We start from the raw sequence: 21,104 nt of genomic DNA on the forward strand, positions 1-21,104 counted from the left end.
TGAAGAACTGCATAATAATGACAAAAAAGAATAGTATATATAATCATGATGGTATATCCCTAATTTAGTAATCGGCGGGTTAAATTAAATTAATATTTATATTTATGTAATAATTTAAATATTTAGAAAATTAATTAATTAATTACGTTGAGAAACCAAGAAGAGTACTGGTAGTACAATATATATACATATATATCATTGATTAATGTTTAATCTCTATATACAGATCAAGAAGGAAGGAAGGTAGGTTGAGTGAGGTGGTGATCTGTGACCGGAGAATGACGTCATTATCGGAAACTCGATCACCGCTTCCATTGCTGTTCCGGCGACGATCGAGTGGTGAAATAAAGAACATAACATCAATTTCGAGCAGCTTATTACCGGCGTTTGGAACAGTGATTGATGAAAGCCATGTTCAGAAGAAATATCTGATCGTTCCGTATGATCGCAGATACAGGTACTTTTTCCTTTTTCTTCTTTGTTTTTAATAGAAAGTGTATGTGTCTAGTATGTATTTGTGTGTGTGATTGTATATGTGTGTATGTATATGCGCAGGTTATGGGAGACATTTCTGGTAGTACTGGTTGTGTACTCCGCCTGGGCAACTCCATTTGAGTTAGCATTCAACAGAGCAGCAACAGGAGCTCTCATGTATATTGACTTGGTGGTTGACTTTTTCTTCGCCATCGACATCGTTTTAACTTTCTTTGTGGGTTACTTGGATAAATCTACTTATGTTCTTGTTGATGATCATAAGAAGATCGCCATCAGGTTCTTCTTTCTTTCTTTCTTTTTCCATTGTCTTAATTCAAATTTTTCAGTTTAAATCTTCATATTTCTGTTCATATTATTTTTAGATAATACTTTCAATTAATATCATTAAACGACGTCGTTAAGCCAACGCTATATATCCACACCCGAAGGAAAGAGAGAAGGAACCGGAGAGAATGAAGCTGGCAGAATCAACTCTCTCTCTCTCTCTCTCTCTCTCTCTCTCTCTCTCTCTCTCTCTCTCTCTCTCTCTCGTCTTCTCTCTAGGGCCTGTAAATCCACCATTTTCTTCGTCTAATTCTTCTTGTTAGCAATCAAAAGATGCCTCTGAGGAAGTTCAAAAACAAAAAGGCTTCTCTGTGCCTCTCTCTGCACCCAACTCTGAAGCCACTAAGAGCAAAACCCATCTCTAAACTGATCTCTCTGTTATCTTCCCTTCCGAAATCAATGATCAGGATCCAGCTGATAGGTCCCAATCAGAGAGAGTCACAACTACAGTAGAGAGAGAGAGAGAGAGAGAGAGAGAGAGAGAGAGAGTTGTTTCAAATTGAAGTGAGAAACAGCACTTGTGAGATTTTTCTTGGGGATAAAAAGATTTGTCTTTTATTCATCTGCACTTGCCCTTAAATACATGAAAAGTTGACTGAAATCCTATATCTACGTTACACGATGAAGCAAAATCAAAAGAAAATTCGCAAAAATTAAGTAACGACTAAAATCCTAACTAAGCAGTTATTCTTTGGATTTTCTGATTAACTCTTTCTGCTCTGCTGACTGCTTCCTCTTGCTTGTTTCTATTGATCTGGTGAAATCCGCGGATAATTTAATCCATGTATTTCGGGTTTTGGCGAGGCTATCTCAGCGATCTCTGGGGCTTATCATCGCCCCTCCCTTGGGCAAGAACCTTGTCCCCAGGTTTCAATGAAGCAAACTGTTCCATCAGGTTCTGTGTGATCTCCCAAGTGGCCTCTTCTGCTGGCAATTTTTTTCCATTTTACTAAGCTTTCTTCAACCAGCTTAGATCCTCTTTTTACCCAGCGTGTCGAGTATGGTTTCTGGATGAAAGATGATGTTTCCGTCTTCTGTAGCCGCTGGCAGATCCTGAACTGGCAGGGGAAAATCTCCAACCTTTGGTTTAAGCAATGAGATGTGAAAAATCGGGTGGATGCAGGACCCTTCCGAAAGTTCGAGTTTGTATGCTATCGGGCTGATGCGTTGAGTAATCTGATAGGGTCCGTAATATTGGCATGCCAGCTTCTGTAGGGCCCTCTTAAAAACCATTTGCTGGCGGCATGGTTGGAGATGCAAAAAGACCCAATCTCCTTCTTGAAACTCAAGGTGGCGTCTCTTGGTGTTTGTGGTTTATTGCATACAGTTATTGGCTGCATGTAGGTTAGCTTTGAATTGCTGGAGGAGTTCATTCTGTTCTGTCAAATTTTGGTAAATGTCATCCACTACTGTCATGCCCTTTTGGTAGAACGGAATGCTGGGAGGAGGTCGTCCATAAGGGCTTGGAACGGTGACATCCCAATGGATGAATGATCTGTGGTATTATATCAAAATTCTGCCCATGGAAGGAGTGAACACCACTTGCGTGGCTGCTGGTGAGCTAAGCATCTCAGGTACTGCTCAAAACATCGATTTACAACTTTCATTTACCCATCCGTTTAAGGGTGCTACATTGAACTTATTTTTAGCTATGTCTCTAATATCTTGAAGAATTCGTTCAAAAAATTACTGATAAGATGGGATCTCGGTAACTTACAATTGTTCTTGGCATCCCATGGAGCTTGACTATGGCTTCTACGAATCTGTCGACAACGGTTTTAGCAGTGTAAGGATGTGTCAAAAGTTAAGAAGTGTGCTAATTTACTCAATCCGTCTACAACTACCAAAACTGTATCTTTCCCTTGAGAGCTTGGTAACCCTTCAATGAAATCGATGGAGATGTCATCCCAAACTTGGCATGGTATAGGCAGCGGTTGAAGCAACCCGACTGGGGCCAAGGTCTCGGCTTTGGCTCTTTAGCAGACCTCACACACTGCCACGTATCGTTGTACTACCTGTCTCACAGTTGGCCAGTAGAATTGCTGAGCCAAGCGTTTGTATGTTCTTAGGACTCCGGAATGCCCTCCTAATTGGGAATCATGAAAAGCTTGTAGTAATTATTGGATGACTTTAGATTCTGTGGGAATGATGACACGGTTTTTGTTGTGTAAGAACCTATTCCTCCACTAATATGGTCTACCGGGGTTCTCTTCTGCCAACTTACCTATTCTCTTCATGTAGGGGTGGTTCTCGGATGTGTCTTTGATATCATTCCAAATATGATTCTCACATGCAAACAGAGCATCCAAGGAGGGCCCTTTATGTTGCCTAGACAGGGCATCCGCTGCTTTGTTGTCCTTCCCTGGTTTATAGGTGATTTCGTAATCGTATCTAAAAAGCTTGGATATCCATTTTTGTTGCTTTAATGTGGTGACATGCTGATTCAGTAGGTGTTTTAAACTCTGGTGATCTGTTTGAATGATGAATTTGTGACCCAATAGATATGGTCTTCAAGTTTGAACAGCGACCACTATGGCTAACATCTCCTTAGCATAACTTGACCAAGCTTGTTTGGTGACCCCTAAGGCTCGGCTCATATAGGCGATGGGCTTCCCTTGCTAGGTGAGGATGGCCCCAATCCCTTTCCTTGAGGCATCTGTTTTTATGGTGAAAGGCTGATTAAAGTTTGGGATAACCAAAGTTGGTGTAGAGGTCATGGCTTGCTTAAGGCATATGAAGGCATTTTTTGCCTCATCCGTCCATTTGAACTGTCCCTTTTTTAGTAGTTGAGTAAAGGGGTCTAGCCAATATTCCATAATTGAGTACAAATTTTTGGTAGTACCCAGTGAACCCGAGAAATCTCGTAATTCAATAATAGATGTTGGTTTAAGTCAGTCTACCATAGCTTGAATTTTTCTTTGATCCACCTTGACCCCTTATGGTGTGATAATATGCCATAAATATTTCAATTCTTGCTGCCCGAAAACACACTTTTTCTGTTTAACATAAAACTTATGTTGTCGTAATATCTCAGAAGTTTAGCGTAGATGCTCCAAGTGAGCAGCTCGATCGGGGTTATATACCAGAATATCATCAAAGAAAACTAAGATGAATTTTCTCAAGTGTGATCGGAAGATGGTATTTATAATGGTCTGGAAGGTCTATGGAGCGTTGCAAAGGCCGAAAGGCATTATGAGGTATTCGTAATGCCTGTTGTGAGTTCTGAATGTTGTCTTTGGAGTATCTGTGGAATGGACCCTTGTTTGGTGATAACCAGATGTTAAATCAAGTTTGGTGAAGAATGTAGCACTGTACAATTCGTCCATCATGTTGTCGATCGTTGGAATTGGAAAACAGTCCTTGACAGTGACTGCATTTAAGGCTCAGTAATCGATGCAAAATCTCCAAGTCTCATCTTTTTTCTTGACAAGCAAAATCAGTGATGAAAACGAACTGATGCTAGGCTTAATCACTCCCATACCCAGCATACTTTGCACTTGCCACTCAATTTTTGCCTTCTAAAAATAAGCATATCGATAGGGCCAAACATTTACTGGTTCCACCTCTCCTTCAATGTAATCCGATGGTCAATCTCCTTTGTTGGAGGCATCGAAGTGGGTTCTTGAAAAATGTCTTCAAATTCCTCTAACAGTAGCTAAATATCTCCTTCGATCATGGACACCCCCTCAACTGATTGTTCCTATATACTGATGGAAAAGAGAGCGTGAGGTTGTCTTAGTTCTTTATCTGTTATATACTGATGCGGCCGATCCACCTCTCCTTGCAAAACTCTCGCCTACCCATTCCAGATGTATTCCATACTCATTTTTTTTCAATCACTGATTACCGATCCTAATTATTCAAGTCAATATGTACCCAATACCAAATCAAGATCACTGAGTGGTAATGAATACATATTCATAATAAAAGACATACCTTAGATGGTGACCTTAACATTCTCAAACTTCCTTGACATTTTAATTGTTGCCCGTTCGCCATCTTGACCAGGAATAAAGCACTCGACACCACAAGGAGCTACAATCGTTGAGCGATCTGATCGCTAATAAAATTGTGCATGGACCCGTTGTCAATTAGGGCCACGACTTTCTGTCTCTGGATAGTGGCTGGAACACGCAGGGTGCGAACCAAAAACCAACCCGTGATAGCGTGCAGAGAGATTTCGGGCTCTTCAAACGCAGCCTCTTCTCCTTCCTCTCCCCTTTCCTCATCCCTGACAAGCAAAAGTAGCTGAGGTTTGCAGCATCGATGACCTATCGTAAACTTCTCATCACAATTGAAGCAAAGCCCTTGGGGCGGCGGCACTGCATCTCTTCCCAGGAGATGTGTTTTGGTGCATAAGCTGTGGTGGCTAGGGTTTGAGGTCGTGACCCGTTGGGGATGCTCGGGTTCGGGGCAGGCAGACTTCACCCAATCCGATTGACGTGCTTCTGCCGGTCCAGTTGGTCTTCACGCATTCGGGCTAGGCTAGTGGCCTCTTTCAGGGAACTGGGCCTGAACATTCGGATCTCATTCGCAATCTCAAGCTTGAGCTCGCCCATAAAGGTCTCAACGAGGGCTTTTTGGGTCCATCCATGCACTCTGTTGCCGAGCCTCTCAAATTCCTGTTGGTAATCCCTCAGTGGGCATGTCTACGTGAAAGGGCCTCATCACAGTCTTCCCCTTCGGTCAGCCCAAAGCGGGCCCATAATTCATTAACGAACCCGGTCCAGGTGATGGTCCTCCCTTCTTCTCTATATGCGCGTTGCAGCCAGAGCCACCATTGGTTGGCCTCCCCATCGAGGTGGAACGCGGTGAAGGAGTTCTTGTGTTCCTCTTCGATCCTCTGAAATTCAAACAATTGTTCAACTCGATTGAGCCATACGATCGGGTCATCACTCGAGTAGGTAAGGAAATCTATCTTTACCATTTTTTATGGGAAAGTTGTTCGACTTCCATCAGTTCTATCAAAGTGTTCATCGTGCAGTGGTCTGGTCGGCGCGGGCGAGTTCATTGGGTGACTGCTAAAGCTTTCCCTGTTTAGAACGAGGTCTCGGTGAGTCGCTTAAGGGCATCTTCTAACTGGTGGAGCTTATCAGCTGTGCCTAGCTCCATTCGGCTCAGGTGGTTCTACATGTTGCCAATGTTGTGTTCTAGATTTTCTATGCATTCCTTGTTGGTAGCCATTGGACGTAGCTTTGATACCAATGATAGGTCTCAATTAGAGAGAGTCACAACTATAGTAGAGACAAAAAGAGAGAGAGAGAGAGAGAGAGAGAGAGAGAGAGAGAGATAGTTGTTTCAAATTGAAGTTGTAATATTTTCACGTGGGAATTTGCTGTATGCAAAGGTTATTTACATAACTTTTGTAGAGAGAGGGCACCAAAACAGAGTGTAACCCTGCAAATGCCTCTATTTCGATGCTTAGTTGGTTTTGAAGAAGGCAATGAAGAAAAATGTCTGCACTTTTCATTTTTATTTGCATGGCTTAAATAAGTCGGTTTACAACCATAAATCTCATTTTCTCGTGCAAGTGATAGGCTTACAATTGAATTCAAATTCTACCATATCCGGTTACAATTAAATCCAAAAATACTGAAATTCAAAGTCAAGATAAAAATATGTTTCAACTGATTCTTAATAATCTAAGATTCCCCCTTAAAAATCAGTCCATACAATTCCTAACTTCTCTCTCATATTTTCGAATTTTCCTTTTCCAAACGGCTTTGTCAGAATATCTGCAAGCTGCTCATCAGATGAGCAATGAGTGAGCTTGATTTCACCACACTTTTCAGCATCTCTAATTGCACGAAACTTTACATTAATGTGCTTGGTTCGACCATGCATTACTGGGTTTTTAGCAATTTTTATGGCCGAATTTATTATCCATGTGAATTTCGGTTGGCAGAGACGCATCAAGTTTCAAATCTTGCATTACTTTCCTCAACCATACCGCCTGATTTGCAGCACCCGCGGCAGCAATATACTCAGCTTCAGCAGTAGATTGTGCAACCACTTCTTACTTTTTAGATGCTCAGGAGAAAACACCAGAGCCAAACGAAAATAGATAGCCAGAATTGCTGCGTGCATCATCGAGACTCCCTTCCCAGTCGCTATCAGTATACCCGAGCAGCCTTCCTTCTCCCTTTGCCTCATATAAAATTTCATAATTTTGGGTACCATTTAGATACCTCAATACATACTTTGCTGCTGCTAAGTGAGATTGTTTTGGAGATGACATAAACCGTGACAGCAAACTCACAACAAATAACATATCTGGCCTTAAAATTGTGAGATACAGCAAGCTCCCAATTAAGCTCCTATACCTTCCCTCATCCACGTTATCATTAGTTTCATCTTTAGTTAACTTCAGGTTTAGAATTAACGGATTAGATGGAGCTTTGCACTCCATCATATTAAACTTTTTAAGGATTTCACATGAATACTTTGCTTGTGACAGAAAAATCCCATTCTGAGCTTGCTTTATTTCCATCCCCATAATTCACCTAGGTCGGACATTTCAAACATCTCCTCAAGCTGTCCTCTGAATTCTTCCATTTTACATCGATCGTTTCCTGTCGCCAGTATGTCATCCACATAAATGACAGTGATCAACCTCCTACCATTTTCATCGTGTTTGGCATATAACGTTGCTTCTGCCTTACTCTTTTCAAAACCACAACACAGTAGGTATTCGTCCAGCTTCTGGTACCAAACTCGTGGAGCTTGCTTAAGGCCATACAAAGCTTTATGTAGGAGATAGACTTGATCCTCTTTTCTCTCAACTGTGAATCCTTCTGGTTGATCAACATAGATCTCTTTTTGGAGATCACTGTTTAGGAAGGTAGACTTGACGTCCATGTGCATAACTTACCACTGGGAATATGCTGCTACTGCTAGGATCATTATGATGGTTCCGTGTCTTGCAACTGGAGCGAAGGTGTTCCCAAAGTCAATTCCCGCAGTCTGGGCATATCTTTTTACCACCAGCCTAGCTTTGTGTCGATTCACAGAGCCATCGGGGTTCAACTTGAGTCTGTAAATCCACTTGAAACTAATTATCTTCTTGCCCTCAGTCTAAAGGATCAAAGTCCAGGTTTTGTTCTTTGTGATCATAGCAATTTCCTCCATCATAGCATCCTTCCAAGAGGAAGATATGGCTGCCTCTTAATAGGTTGCAGGTTCCTTGAAGGTAAAATTGCATGATTCGTATATCTCAAAGAGACTTTTCATCCTAACTCCATCAGCACTTCTAGCATTTCCAACTTCCTCATTATTTTCCAACTCATAAGAAAATGGAGCTGGTACAGGTTCATCTCCTCTTGTCACCAGTTTCCCTATCTTATCACTTTCTATTTTTTCTTCTGCCCAATTCCAGTGTGAGCCTTCATCGATCACAACATCTCTCCTAATCACAAGTTTTCTGGAGTTCAGCATATACACCCAGTACCCCTTTGTATCTGTACTATAGCCTCGAAAAATTCCAGGCTCTCCCTTATCATCTAACTTTCTTCTTCTTTCATTAGGAACTAAGCTGTAGCAAACAAAGCCAAAGATCCTGATGAGAGTAGTCTCGGGCTTCTTACCATACCAGGCTTCAAATGGCGTGATCTTCTCCAAGGCTTGAGTGGGCAGCTGATTAAGCAAGTAAACAAATGTGTTTACTGCTTTAACCCATAACTGCTTGGGCAATTGTTTGTCATTCATCAGACATCTCCTCATTTTCACCACAGTTCTGTTCTTCCTTTCTGCAACACCGTTTTGCTGCAGTGAGTAGGGGGCAGCAAGTTGCCTTTTGATCCCTTGAGAGATACAAAACTCTCTGAATTCCTGTGAATTATACCCAAGGGCATTATCAGTTCTTAGCACTTTAAGTGAACACCCACTTTCCCTTTCTACAATCAATTTGAACTCTTTAAACTTACTAGACACTTCAGCTTTGTTTTTTAGAAAGTAGACCCAAGTCATCCGGGTCTGATCATCAATAAAAAGGGAGAAATACCTGCTCCCATTCAAGAAATATTGGCTCATTAGCCCACGGATATCAGAGTGAACAAGTTAAAGCTTTTCTGTTGCCCGTGTGCTAGCTTGCGCAGGGAATGTGTTTCTGTGCATCTTACTCATTTGACATACACTACAAACAGTGTTGGTTTTACCAAGTGTAGGGGGATTGAGACTCAGGTTCTCAATTTGTAACTTCTTCAAGTCAGACATGTGATAATGTCCAAACTTTCTGTGCCAAATTTCTCCCTCATTTGCATTAGCATAACAGGCCCTGTGTGCTGGCTTCTTCATGTATAGTAGGTAATTTCGATTAACCTTTGGTGCTGTCTCGATCTGTTTTCTATCAGGATCATAAATCTGATAGAACTTGCGCTCAAAAAGTGCCTTATATCCATTATTTGTCATCTGATTGACATTTAACAGATTTTGCTTTAATGTAGGTACAAAAAGCACATTTGTAATATACCGTATACCGAGGTGGGTATTTATAGAGACAGTGCCCTTACCTTCTGCATTCTCAAACTTGCCATTTCTCAACCTCACTTTAACTTCCAGAGCTTTGTTTAAGTAGGTAAACATGGACTCGTTCTTGCACATGTGGGATGTACACCCACTGTCAACGATCCATTTTATGTCATCCTCATCTATGACTTCATTTGAGGCCACATAAAAATTTGTTGAAGCTTCACCAGTTACTTCGGTGATGTTCGCTTGTTGAGTCTCTCCTTTAGGTTGGCCTTGCTTTTGCTTCAACCTACAGTTTCTTTCCTTGTGGCCAAGCTTTTTACAGAAATGGCACTAAATTGCCTTCTTGTTCTTGTACCAACAATCATTTTCTAGATGGTTGGTCAATGTGCAAATTTTACAAGGAGAAAATTTTGATTGCTTGCCATGGTTTTGGCTTCTAGATTGCTTCTCAATTGAGCTCTTCTCTCATTTCTGCTTCCCTTTATTCTCAATTCTTGCTTTGGCTTTTATGAACAAGGCTCTTTCTGTGTGACTAGTTTCCCTTATGTTGGCTCGCTGCTCCTGCGACTCCAGTTTATTGATAAGCTCAGCTGCAGTGATGGTATCAGTATCATTCAGCTCCTCCAACACAGAGATTTTGGACTCAAATCGAGCTAGTAAATTGATTAGAATTTGTTCTACCACCCGTGAGTCAAGAAAGTTCTCGCCCAGCAGCCTTATTTTGTTCACAACATCCATCAGCTTACACGCGTACTGTCTGACTATCTCATCTTCTCTCATCTGTAACATCACAAACTCTACTTTTAGTTTCAGCAGCTTCGTTTTCTTGCTTCTGGTACCACCTTCAAATTCTTCTTTGATTTTGTCCCAAGCCAGCTTGGGGGTTTTGTAAGGCATGATCCTACTGAAAACCGTGTCTGAGATAGCTGAGTGAATGCAAGCAAGTGTACGAGGTTTCTTTTCTCTCTCTTTCTGGTCAACCATGGTGGAGCCCTTCATCTATTTTGCTCAAAGCTTCCTTTCTCAATCTCTTCTGATGACGTGGAAATGAGTTCTAGGTCATCAATTTGTGAAAAATCAACGCCACGTGGGCCGGACACGTAGCCTTGACTTAACAATGCTTCTGACGGTGTTAAGAAACAATTTGAAAATACAAGGACCATTCAGAGAGAAGAAAAAAAGTATAAGGGCTTAAAGAAAAGTTTGAGTAGTAAAGGAATTATTTACTATTTAAACCATTCCTTAATCACGTACGTAGCTTTAATCACAAACTCTACTTTTAGTTTTAGCAGCTTCGTTCTCTTGCTTCTGGTACCACCTTCAAATTCTTCTTTGATTTTGTCCCAAGCCAGCTTGGGGGTTTTGTAAGGCATGATCCTACTGAAAACCGTGTCTGAGATAACTGAGTGAATGCAAGCAAGTGTACGAGGTTTCTTTTCTCTCTCTTTCTGGTCAACCATGGTGGAGCCCTTCATTTATTTTGCTCAAAGCTTCCTTCCTCAATCTCTTCTGATGATGTGAAAATGAGTTCTAGGTCATCAATTTGTGAAAAATCAACGCCACGTGGGCCGAACACGTAGCCTTGACTTAACAATGCTTCTGACGGTGTTAAGAAACAATTTGAAAATACAAGGACCATTCAGAGAGAAGAAAAAAAGTATAAGGGCTTAAAAGAAAAGTTTGAGTAGTAAAGGAACTATTTACTATTTAAACCATTCCTTAATCACATACGTAGCTTTAATTACAAATAATACTAAGCATTAATTTGGAACCTGATGAAATTGGACTATACAAAACTGGAGCAGAATAAAAAAGATTTTGGATTGATGTAATTCCAAAAATTTATTCAACAAATTTATCTTTTTAAATCTATTATTTACGTATCAATATTTTAATTTTAAATATTAAATAAAACATACAACTATTTGTGTTATTATTTTAATTTTTAATATTAAAAAATATTAATTAATTCAAATTGGACCTGATTAAATTCAGTAACATATTTTATATATATATATATATATATATATATTATTTACATATTAATATTTTTCGGATCAATGTAATCAGTTCGGATTGGATTAGATATTTGGGTTCAAAATTTTTTTGACGGAAGATTGGGCTCAATCCAATCCAATCCAATCCAATCCAATCCGAACCCAACTGATGATTACGACAAGATGGTGCAAGTATATTGTTGGATGAAAAGCTCTTAATTTTAGTAACTACACTACCCAGAAATTATCATTACTTGTATGTAATTGATTTTTAGATTAAATATAGAAAGCTGAGATAACTTCGATTATAATTAAACTTTGAGAATATACACCAGCAATTACTTGTACAGAACCATTATTGATTAGAGCATTTACCACTGGCTTATGCTTGATCCGGTTTAGCTGAATTAGCCACCAAAACTGACCTTAGTAAGCAGGGTTCCCCATGGCCTTGAGAGTCAGGCCTGCACAACAAGATTTGGCTCATGCTTGAGCAAGTTAAATATATATGACAACTACTGGTTAATGGATTTATATATTGAGATAATGGACAGACCAAGATGAATTTTATAACCAAGAAGCAAGTTTGTGCAGATTTTTCAGTTATAAAGATAAATATGAAAATTAATTAAGTACATATAAAATCCATATGGTAACATGTGTATGGTTTATGTCTGAAAATCCATTCATCTGTACTTCGAAAAATGTTAGGTATGTGAAAAGACTACATTTGCCAATGGATGTAGCCTCAACTCTACCATTCCAGTTCATATACAGAATTATCACTGGTAAAAACCACCAAGCTCAGTTCTTGGGCTTCCTCAACCTCCTTCGCCTATGGCGTCTTCGCCGGGTTAGTGCCCTCTTCAAAAGGTATATGTACTGTATCATATATATATTTGTGTATATACCATATATGATCAACACTCTGTTGTTTAAGCTAATTGGACCTTGAATACTTTGTTGCAGGCTAGAGAAAGATACACAGTTTAGCTACTTTATAACAAGGCTATTTAAGCTCCTTTGTGTAAGTGCAATTCTCATAATTTCTAGAGTTTCACACCAATGAATATCCGATGGATTTTCATGTTCATATTTCTTCACAAATAAATGGCAGGTTACAATTTTCACCATACACTCAGCTGCCTGCATCTACTTTTATCTAGCTGCACACTATAAAACACCAGAGGATACATGGATTGGAGTTCAGGTCAATGATTTTAAAGATAGAACCATCTGGCTAGGCTACACATACTCCATGTACTGGTCAATTGTCACACTCACCACAACTGGCTATGGAGATCTACATGCAGTCAACATGGGAGAGAAAATATTTAACATGTTCTACATGCTCTTCAACATTGGACTCACTGCTTACATTATTGGAAACATGACAAATCTTGTTGTCCACAGCGCAACCCGAACTTTCTTCATGGTAGTTGAATTCTTCTTTTTCATTGTTGTTTCCACCTGAAATTATCAACAGCTGCAAAACAATGATGTTACATCACATTTGATGAAACATCTCAATTTAATATCTAAAACCTGATTTTCTTCTGGTAACAAGACATGTAAGACTAACCTTTCTTGTCACTGTTTGCGTTGTGGATTGACAGAGGAATGCAATCAATCAGTTGCTACGATATGCAAGCAAGAACAGACTCCCAGAAGGCATAAAGGAGCAAATGCTGGCACACATGAAACTCAAATTCAAGACAGTTGAGTTACAACAGGAAGAAGTGTTAAACGATCTCCCTAAGGCAATAAGATCTGGCATTGCACAGCATCTTTTTCGCAACGTTGTCGAAAATGCTTACCTTTTCAAAGGAGTATCAGAAGATTTCATTGTCCAGATGGTAAAATTATTCTGCAGTATCTATGACTCAATTGATTTTCATGAGTCAAATATCTCTACAAGTAGACTATGCATGTATCAATTAGTAAATATATTAGCAGTAATTATCACCAATACAATACAAAGAACTACTACTTCAAAATACTATGACAAAATGTTTCTTGATGTTAAAGATGGGAATGGAAACTTACATTTTCTTCTCACAGGTATCTGATATGAAAGCAGAATATTTTCCACCCAAGGTCGAAATCTTTTTACAGAATGAAATACCCACAGATTTCTATATTTTAGTATCCGGTGCAGTGGTATGCATTCCCCTTTTTCTCTTGTTCTTCTGCTCATGTAAATTTCATGATCTTATGCAAACACTGAAAGCATGGATGGTACTGTAGGATGTGCTGGTACACAAGAATGGAACGGAGCAGGTAAGTTTCAAGCAGCTTTTCGTTAGTGTTCCATTTCAACCTATGTTTCTGAGTTTTCATAAATGACTATTTACAAATACTTTTTTGTGAAAGAGTAGAATTTTCTATTAATACTTGAAAATTAGTCAATAAAATAGGAGGTAAAAGGTGAAATCTCCAAAAAGCAACATAACTCTTTCTTACATTAGACATTCAAGAAACAAATTATCCCAAGCTATTGATTGAATCTTTTTCCCATAAGATTTACCATATGCATAAATACTGTAAATAGGTAAATGACAGTCAAAGAAAAGCTTCCGCATTTTAATCTACAAGTGCAAGTAGATTCCTTAGGGTCCCCCAGAATTGCTTCAATATTATTTGAGCAGCTAGGAGATTCCAGTATAAATTATTTGAACTAGGGAATCCTTGTAAATGCAATACAATTAAAAAGGCAATAGATTCACTGTTCAACATATACAATGGAACACATGTATATGCTGCTAAGAGTCATCACAAGGGTCAATGTGGTAAGAAATTCAAGAAACCTCTAGCAACAAAAAGTTAGTTGCTGGAAGTAACTAACAACTGAAAAGTAACCAGGACTGCATCACAGATGTCTAGTCTGTTTGATCCAGTGGGACTATTGCTTCTGGCTAGGTTTCTAGCAAATATAAAGAGGCTATCATTAGACAACATACTATAGAAGATAATATCTAAAACTACTGATGGTTTCAATCATTATCACCACAGTGATGCAGCAGCCTGTTGTAGATTATTGCCCTGGGCCATCAAACTTCCTGATGAAAGTTAAAACAAACTGTGTTGCATATCTTTATACTTTTCATCACCATCCTGCAGTTATAAAATGAACAAACGGTTTTAGCAAATAATCATAAACCTAGTCTACCAAATGAGAATCAGTAGCTTTAATTAATAAAAAACATCCAAGAGCCAGAAAGATAATTTAATAATCATTATAGTCTTCATATTGGAGCCAAAAAAAATAATGGTGGTAAGGATAGATGTCTGCTAGTGTTGATGTTTCTACTTTAAAATTTGGTAGGGGATATAGTAAAAGCAACTCACTATCACACTTGTAATGTTGGGACAACACACACACTAACATTTTCTAAATCATGGAACTAACACTTCTTTTTCCTTCTTCTTTCAGTGGTTGTTGAAACTTGAATCTGCAGAGATGACAGGTGAAATTGGGGTAATTTTCAATATCCCACAACCTTTTACAGTGAGAACCAAGAGGCTTTCCCAGGTCATTCGGATGAGTCATCATCATTTCAAGCAAATCATACAACTCCACAGCGAAGAAGGGAAAACAATTATGTCAAACTTCATTGAGGTTCAAAAAAATCCATTTCTCACTACATTTCCTCTAAATTAAACAAGGATTGGAGAAAATAATTAAGATTAATTTTGTACGAACCTAATCTGAAGAAGGCATTTAAAAAGAAATTGCAGAGATAGGACGTGTTCAGATAATTAAGTAACTAATTACCTTTTCCATTTAATTCAATTCTCATTATATTTTAATTGATCTTTATACTTTAACACTATTCTCTATGTCTAAGCCACCTTCCCTTCCATTCCCAAGGAATAGAAAATGGAACTGTGGAAGGTAGTGCTCCTTGGCTCATTCTTATACGTATATTGAAGCTCTTCCGTATTTACTCCATAATTTCTAGGGTAAATAAGTAAATATCGCTCCACATATATTAGGGGAGAACTTTACGATTTCTTGAGCAAATAAGTATCCAACATTTTGACAATTTTCTTCCATTACATTCACAGATTAGACATAGAAATGCATGCAAGAGAGATGATTGAGCAGTTCTATTCTTGGCAAAATATAGTAACTACCACGACTGCCTAGTCTTATCTTCCTAGACTTTCATAGACTTTACTTAACTTTAACAGGCAGAATATAGTAACTGCTAGAACTGCCTACTCTTATCTTCCTAGACTTTTCAAAACTTATTCAACTCTAACAACTACATTTTTTTTTTTAAACAAAACAAACTCTAACAACTACATTATAATTAACAGAATCTATTCCCATACTTACTGCCCACATACACACATAAAACACCCCAAACATACTAAAAGTAATTAATCCTGACCAATAGATTCTTTCTTCCTCCTTTGATACACCTTGCAAATAGAATGATCTTTAGCTATTTAGGATCCCTAACATTCCACAATTTGATTTGGGATCTCTATTATGCTACAAAGTTAAATAAATTGGTCAAACGACCGGTTATCACAAAAACCCTAGCATCGCAAAAAAACTCACTTTTGTTTATGATCTAGTAAAATGTGAATGAAAATTTTAGACAAGCACAATAGTGGAGTTAGTTGATGGAGCAGAGAAATTATCATAGTAAGAAAAGAAAGATACTGCCTATAGTGAACTAGCATTCCCATGTACAATTTGTCAGCAAATAAGCAGCATTTTCGGAGAATGAGCATCCAGAGTAAATGCTCATCAGTCATTTTCTTTTCAAAAAATATGTATAGCTCATGTTAAAATGCAGATGTACTTTTTGGCTGACTCTTTATTCGCAGCATCTGAAGGGGTTAAAGAAAGAGGTGCTGGACGAAATACCATTTCTGCCTGATTTACTTGGTGACCTGAATATGGAGGTATACCTTCATTTTCAACTTAAAACAGCACAGATAGAGGTCTAGAAATCCATATTACCTATAAGTAAAAAATCTTCTTCCTTCCTATTAAACAGTCTTTTCTAACACATTTACACACACAGACACACACTTATACCCTTCACTCCAATTTTAGAAGATATCTTATACCCTTACTGGGATCATTAGAGAGCTGACTAAAATGTAAAGCTAACTGTCAGTATTACATGTTTCAGCAAGCAGGAGCAACACAATACCATGAAGTGTTAGATTCTCAGACACATGCAACTCAGAAAGGTACTCGAAAACTTCACTTGAATAATTGAAGGAGGTATCTACTGAATTTTTAAACAGTTGGCGTGAAAAGGAGGAGAATAAAATAAATATGAGAAGAACATCTACTAGTTTTTCTGTGCATACAATCACACTGTATATTACAAATCCAATTTCCTTGCACCCGCTATACAATCACACTGTAGATTGAACATTTAGTATTGGCACTTCTCAGTGGAAGCCAAAATGGAGATTTCCGCTATGCATTAGCAAAATCAAAGTCTGCCGATTGAAATAATAATAGAGTGTCACATTAGTTTTTCACAAACAATGCAAATTCAGTAATGGAACATACTGAAATCATTCTCTTAAGGGAATGACGATATTAGATATCTTGAAACATGAATTGCACTGATTATCTAATCATTTTGCAGAAACACCAGAAACCTCACCCTTCTCAAACACAGTTTGTGTAAGGGTGACTATCCATGGGCACCATCCAAATCAAGATCCAGCAGATGGTGGGAACAGGGGAAAGCTCATAAATCTGCCTGACTCAATAGAAGAGCTCTTGAAGTTAGCAGGTATACAGAAGAACAGTATTCTTCCTTTGCATTACATATGCATCCAAAGACATGATAAGGAACCTAAACAACCATTATTGAAGCCTAAAGATTCAAGGAGTTGAACAAAAATCTCATCAATAAATCTAGGATAGAAGATCTAGCGCTTCCTTCTCATTGAAGTTTCTTAAGGAAAAAAAAATTAAAAAATAAGAACTTTCCAAGATACCTACCCACTCGACAGGACATGAAAGGAGAAAATAGGTCCTAATATATATGACAGTGTGTAGAGGCAAGGACTTGCATTCCAAAGCAACAAAAACTCATTGATAAAACAATTACCTCTGTATTACTCAAGTAAGATTACCTTGGCAACCAAATGGATCAGCTGCACATCATTTTTTTTATCCTACGACCTCAAACAAAATCGTAATGCTCATTTAGCTTCTAAAACTTGTGGCCTCTAGTGCATCATATTAGTTTTAGTTAAGCACAAAATACAGTTTGACAATCATCGTAGCTGTTCTGAAACTTCTAATCCTCACTGTTTGAAAGGAAAATAAAGTATCATGCCTATAGATTCTTTATACTTTATAGTGGAAAAAGATCAAAAAAAGTAGGCATATTTATAAAATCATTGAAATTGTAAAATCATTGAAATTTGTTAAATTCATGGATGCAGAGAAGAAGTTTGGAAAAAGAGGAAACAAAATTCTTATGGCTGATGGTTCACAGGTAGAAGAACTTAGTGCTCTAAGAGACAATGATCATTTGTTTATTTTCTAAAAGGTAAACTAATATTTGGCCACTTGTCAGCCTACTTGGTCCGTCAATTTTAAGGTCATGGACGTATAGATGTGTGCATAAGTCAAATAATTTTCTGAATATTACATTACTGCTTTGAATAAAGTTAGAGCTCACAATTAACTCCTGCTGAGCAAGTCCAGAACAGTATAAGCTGCTTTCTGAAACTTTTCCTTCTCTTCTTCCAAAACTCTTTTCCTCTCAAGAGCAGAGTCCTTGCTTTTTGCTATGTCTTCCACTATGCCAGCTGAGTTTTGATCAACTTCGCTTGAAGATTTTCAAGAGAAAGACAAGTTCATATGAAGAAAGAAAAATGTTAACAGGAATCAGATCTTTTAAAGAGAAGCATTGATTGAAATAGGAATTTACAAAGAGAAGTTATTTTGTTCATTCAAGGACTAGCAATTCATTTCAGAATTTAGTCAGAATATCAGAATAAGATACCGGCAAAAAGGCCTTTCATAATATATAAAAGAAACAAAAAGAATTAACTCATCCAGAAGGAGAAATGCATGTGGACTGTCTTGCAGCTGATAAAGGAAACATCAGAAATATTTTACAAGGATCATATTAAATTCAAAATTTTCTACTTCCAGTCATCGAAGCAAAGTAATTGCTGCAAGAGTAGCAGCTGCTTTGTCATGCATTTTATTCTACGAAGGAACTGAAAAAATACAAGTAAAAATTATGAAGAAATTACTTAACCCTCAATAATACTGTTGTACATTCTCAACAAACAAAAGAAAAAAATGATTGTAAATGAAAAAATTCTAGAAAAATCAAATGTTTTTTGTCCATACTGCATTCTTCTCAGCAAAATGTTCAAGTACAGGTGGTGGAAAAGCAAGTGTATGTTAAAGTGGAAGAACCAACAAACAATCCCAGAACAAAGAATAAGAAAAAGAAAATAATACCAAGGGACTAAGAACGAGTTATGCATGCAACAACAGCTTCTATCCCGCACTAGTTCCGACATCTATGTCAGCCAAAAAGCAAATTTTCCAAAGCTTGTCTAACAAACAACCTACCTTATCATCTTAAGCATATTCTCCATTGCCATCTGGACTTGCTGGGAAATGTCTGCACTTAATAATTTAGCAAAAAAAATAAATGAAGCTTATATATTATAGAGCTGAACAAATCTCTCAACACTCAGAACTCATATTCAGATGACATGTACCAGTGCTGCCAAAATCACTAGCAAGAAAAATAAATGGCAATTGTCATCGAAACTAAGATGTCTAAGAACATGTGTTTTTTTGGCAATTTACACAATTCTTGTGGTTAGTTAATTATGAATAAGCTATATCATAGTTCCAATTTCATTTTTGCCCCCTTTCCTTAACCACATTATCCTGAACACTACATAGAGTTCACATCATACAATTTGAGAACTTAGATATAATAGTGTCTTTACATCTATGACATGGAGCAATCAATTTTGTACTTTAAAAACACTTTCAAATGATCTAGACTCTTCTTAACCTAAGAAATTTTGAGCTTTCATCAAGTCAAAATCAAGAAATTGGCTGAATCGGCGAGAAATCTAATATTATGATTAAAACCTAATATTACAATTAAAAAACATTCAAAGTTTTGGTTGCCGTGCAAAGATCAACTGCTATAATCTTAAAAAGAAAAAATACAATGAGATAGATTGTATCTATCTCTCCAGGAAAAAGTAACAAAACGGCCTTTTAAAGCAAGTAGTTTCATTTGAAGCCTTTAGAAAACAAATTATTAGCAGTAGGCTCCATTTCAAAAAATTCAAAACAATAAAGAATTTGGTTCAAAAGTGCGGAATATGAGGGTAAAACGTACGAGTTGCAAGACCAAAATTCACTTGTTCACTACACGTAATCAACCATCAAATTTGCACGAGAACTCAAATTTCACGACATTGTCTGTCCCGCGACCGAATAGTAGTGAGAAGCCGTTTTGACTCGACGTGATTTTTTTTTCAAAAAAAAAAAGAAAAGGAGAGCAACAAAAGTATCAGAGCATAGTAGGGAAATTTTTTATCAGTACAAAGAAGAAAAGAAGAGAAGCGAACCATAGACGATAGAAGAGAGCGAAGAATCAGGTTCCTGAGGAGGAGCCACAAGTTGCGCATCAGTGTTCGATGGTGAAGTCGCCATTGCTACTTCTCCTTGGCTTATCAAAGCAGATAATAGTTGGAGAAGGAAAGACCTCGGTGATCTCCAGGGATAGGATGTCTCCAGACGCGAATTCTGCCGGCAGAGGGAGTGCCAAATCGCGTAGTAATGTGAATTTTTTCGAAAGATGATGCCAGTACCAAATTAAATTAATTAACTAATTAGTCAAAATTATTAAATTAAAATGGTTAGAAAATTAATTTTTTTAATTATTCAAACACAACTATTTTTGCTTTTTCAGTTAAAAAATAAAAAAGACGTTTTTAAACATTCGAAAGAAAACGAATGAAAAACATTACACACCAAATCATAATTAAAAAAAAAAAATTAAATAGTAACAAGCGTCAAACATTAAGAATTAATTTGATAATTTACTCATAAATAAAAAGATTAACAACAAGTAAGAAATATTAATTAACTCAACCTAAAGCTTTATATATTTTTTCCTTGACTACAAATAATATAATATTTGAACAAACTATAAATACATTCCAATTACTAAATTGCACGGATTTACAATTTTGCCATCTAAGAATGGTTAAAAAGAACAATAAACTAAGTGGGTCTACTACGCAAACACACAACGTACCAACAAAAATAATAATATAATGACGTAATATTATTTATTTTAGTTTCCTAATTTTAAAAAAAAAATATATATATATATATATATAATTTGTTGTGTTGCTGCTTCACCTTAAAATACTAAAAAATAAAAAAGAAAAATAAGAAATTGCAAATTTCTTCGTTAAGCCCCAACCGAGGAGACAATATTGGACTTTGCTTAACCAAGATTTTCCCACGTATTATAAAAATGTTTTATTCCTTTGTTTGTAGTATTAAACTTTGTCACCCACGAGTGCAGCAGTTTTTATACTTCATAATCTTCAGATTTTAAATTAATAATAATAATTAAATAGAAAATTAAAATTCCAATAATATCTCTTCTCGAAGAGACCTTCGAGGTTTTAAATATATATATATATTTAGAGCAAATTAAAAAAAAAAAAAAAAAAAAAAAAAAAAGGAATTTTTGGGTATTAGTAAAAGGCATTTAAAAAATGGTAGCCAAAAAATCTGATCAGTATACTGTATAGCTTTTCCTT

General features: G+C 37.2%; 2 protein-coding genes across 6 annotated transcripts; one reads left to right on the forward strand and one right to left on the reverse strand.

Annotated features, from left to right (window-relative positions):
* The first annotated feature begins 202 nt into the window (after positions 1-202).
* On the forward strand, positions 203-17,856 carry KAT3 (potassium channel protein). The gene is made up of 13 exons (XM_088208580.1): positions 203-457; positions 556-771; positions 11,997-12,158; positions 12,255-12,312; positions 12,403-12,720; positions 12,902-13,141; positions 13,347-13,445; positions 13,533-13,565; positions 14,719-14,904; positions 16,128-16,205; positions 16,439-16,499; positions 16,910-17,059; positions 17,721-17,856. Exons 1-13 carry the CDS (start codon positions 279-281, stop codon positions 17,822-17,824), a joined length of 1,884 nt encoding a protein of 627 aa, XP_088064706.1. The 5' UTR covers positions 203-278; the 3' UTR covers positions 17,825-17,856.
* Positions 7,539-20,136, reverse strand: LOC110806616 (polyamine-modulated factor 1-binding protein). Of its 5 annotated transcripts, XR_015813722.1 has the most exons (6): positions 19,896-20,130; positions 18,871-18,922; positions 17,960-18,109; positions 14,293-14,399; positions 12,868-13,538; positions 12,308-12,771 (listed from the first exon to the last, which is right to left on the reverse strand). XR_015813722.1 is itself a non-coding variant. In XM_022031537.2 (4 exons), exons 1-3 carry the CDS (start codon positions 19,978-19,980, stop codon positions 17,962-17,964), a joined length of 285 nt encoding a protein of 94 aa, XP_021887229.1. In that variant the 5' UTR covers positions 19,981-20,130; the 3' UTR covers positions 13,981-14,399; positions 17,960-17,961. The 5 variants fall into 5 exon arrangements, 2 of the variants coding, with proteins under 2 accessions (XP_088064707.1, XP_021887229.1); XR_015813721.1 differs by lacking the exons at positions 12,308-12,771; positions 12,868-13,538 and adding an exon at positions 14,672-14,737 and having other exon boundaries at positions 13,981-14,399; positions 19,896-20,136; XR_002538318.2 differs by lacking the exons at positions 12,308-12,771; positions 12,868-13,538 and adding an exon at positions 13,981-14,208.
* Between the last annotated feature and the right edge of the window lie 968 nt (positions 20,137-21,104).

The sequence above is a fragment of the Carica papaya genome, chromosome 7, assembly GCF_054855325.1.
Source record: "Carica papaya isolate Zhongbai chromosome 7, ASM5485532v1, whole genome shotgun sequence".
Taxonomy (NCBI): domain Eukaryota; kingdom Viridiplantae; phylum Streptophyta; class Magnoliopsida; order Brassicales; family Caricaceae; genus Carica; species Carica papaya.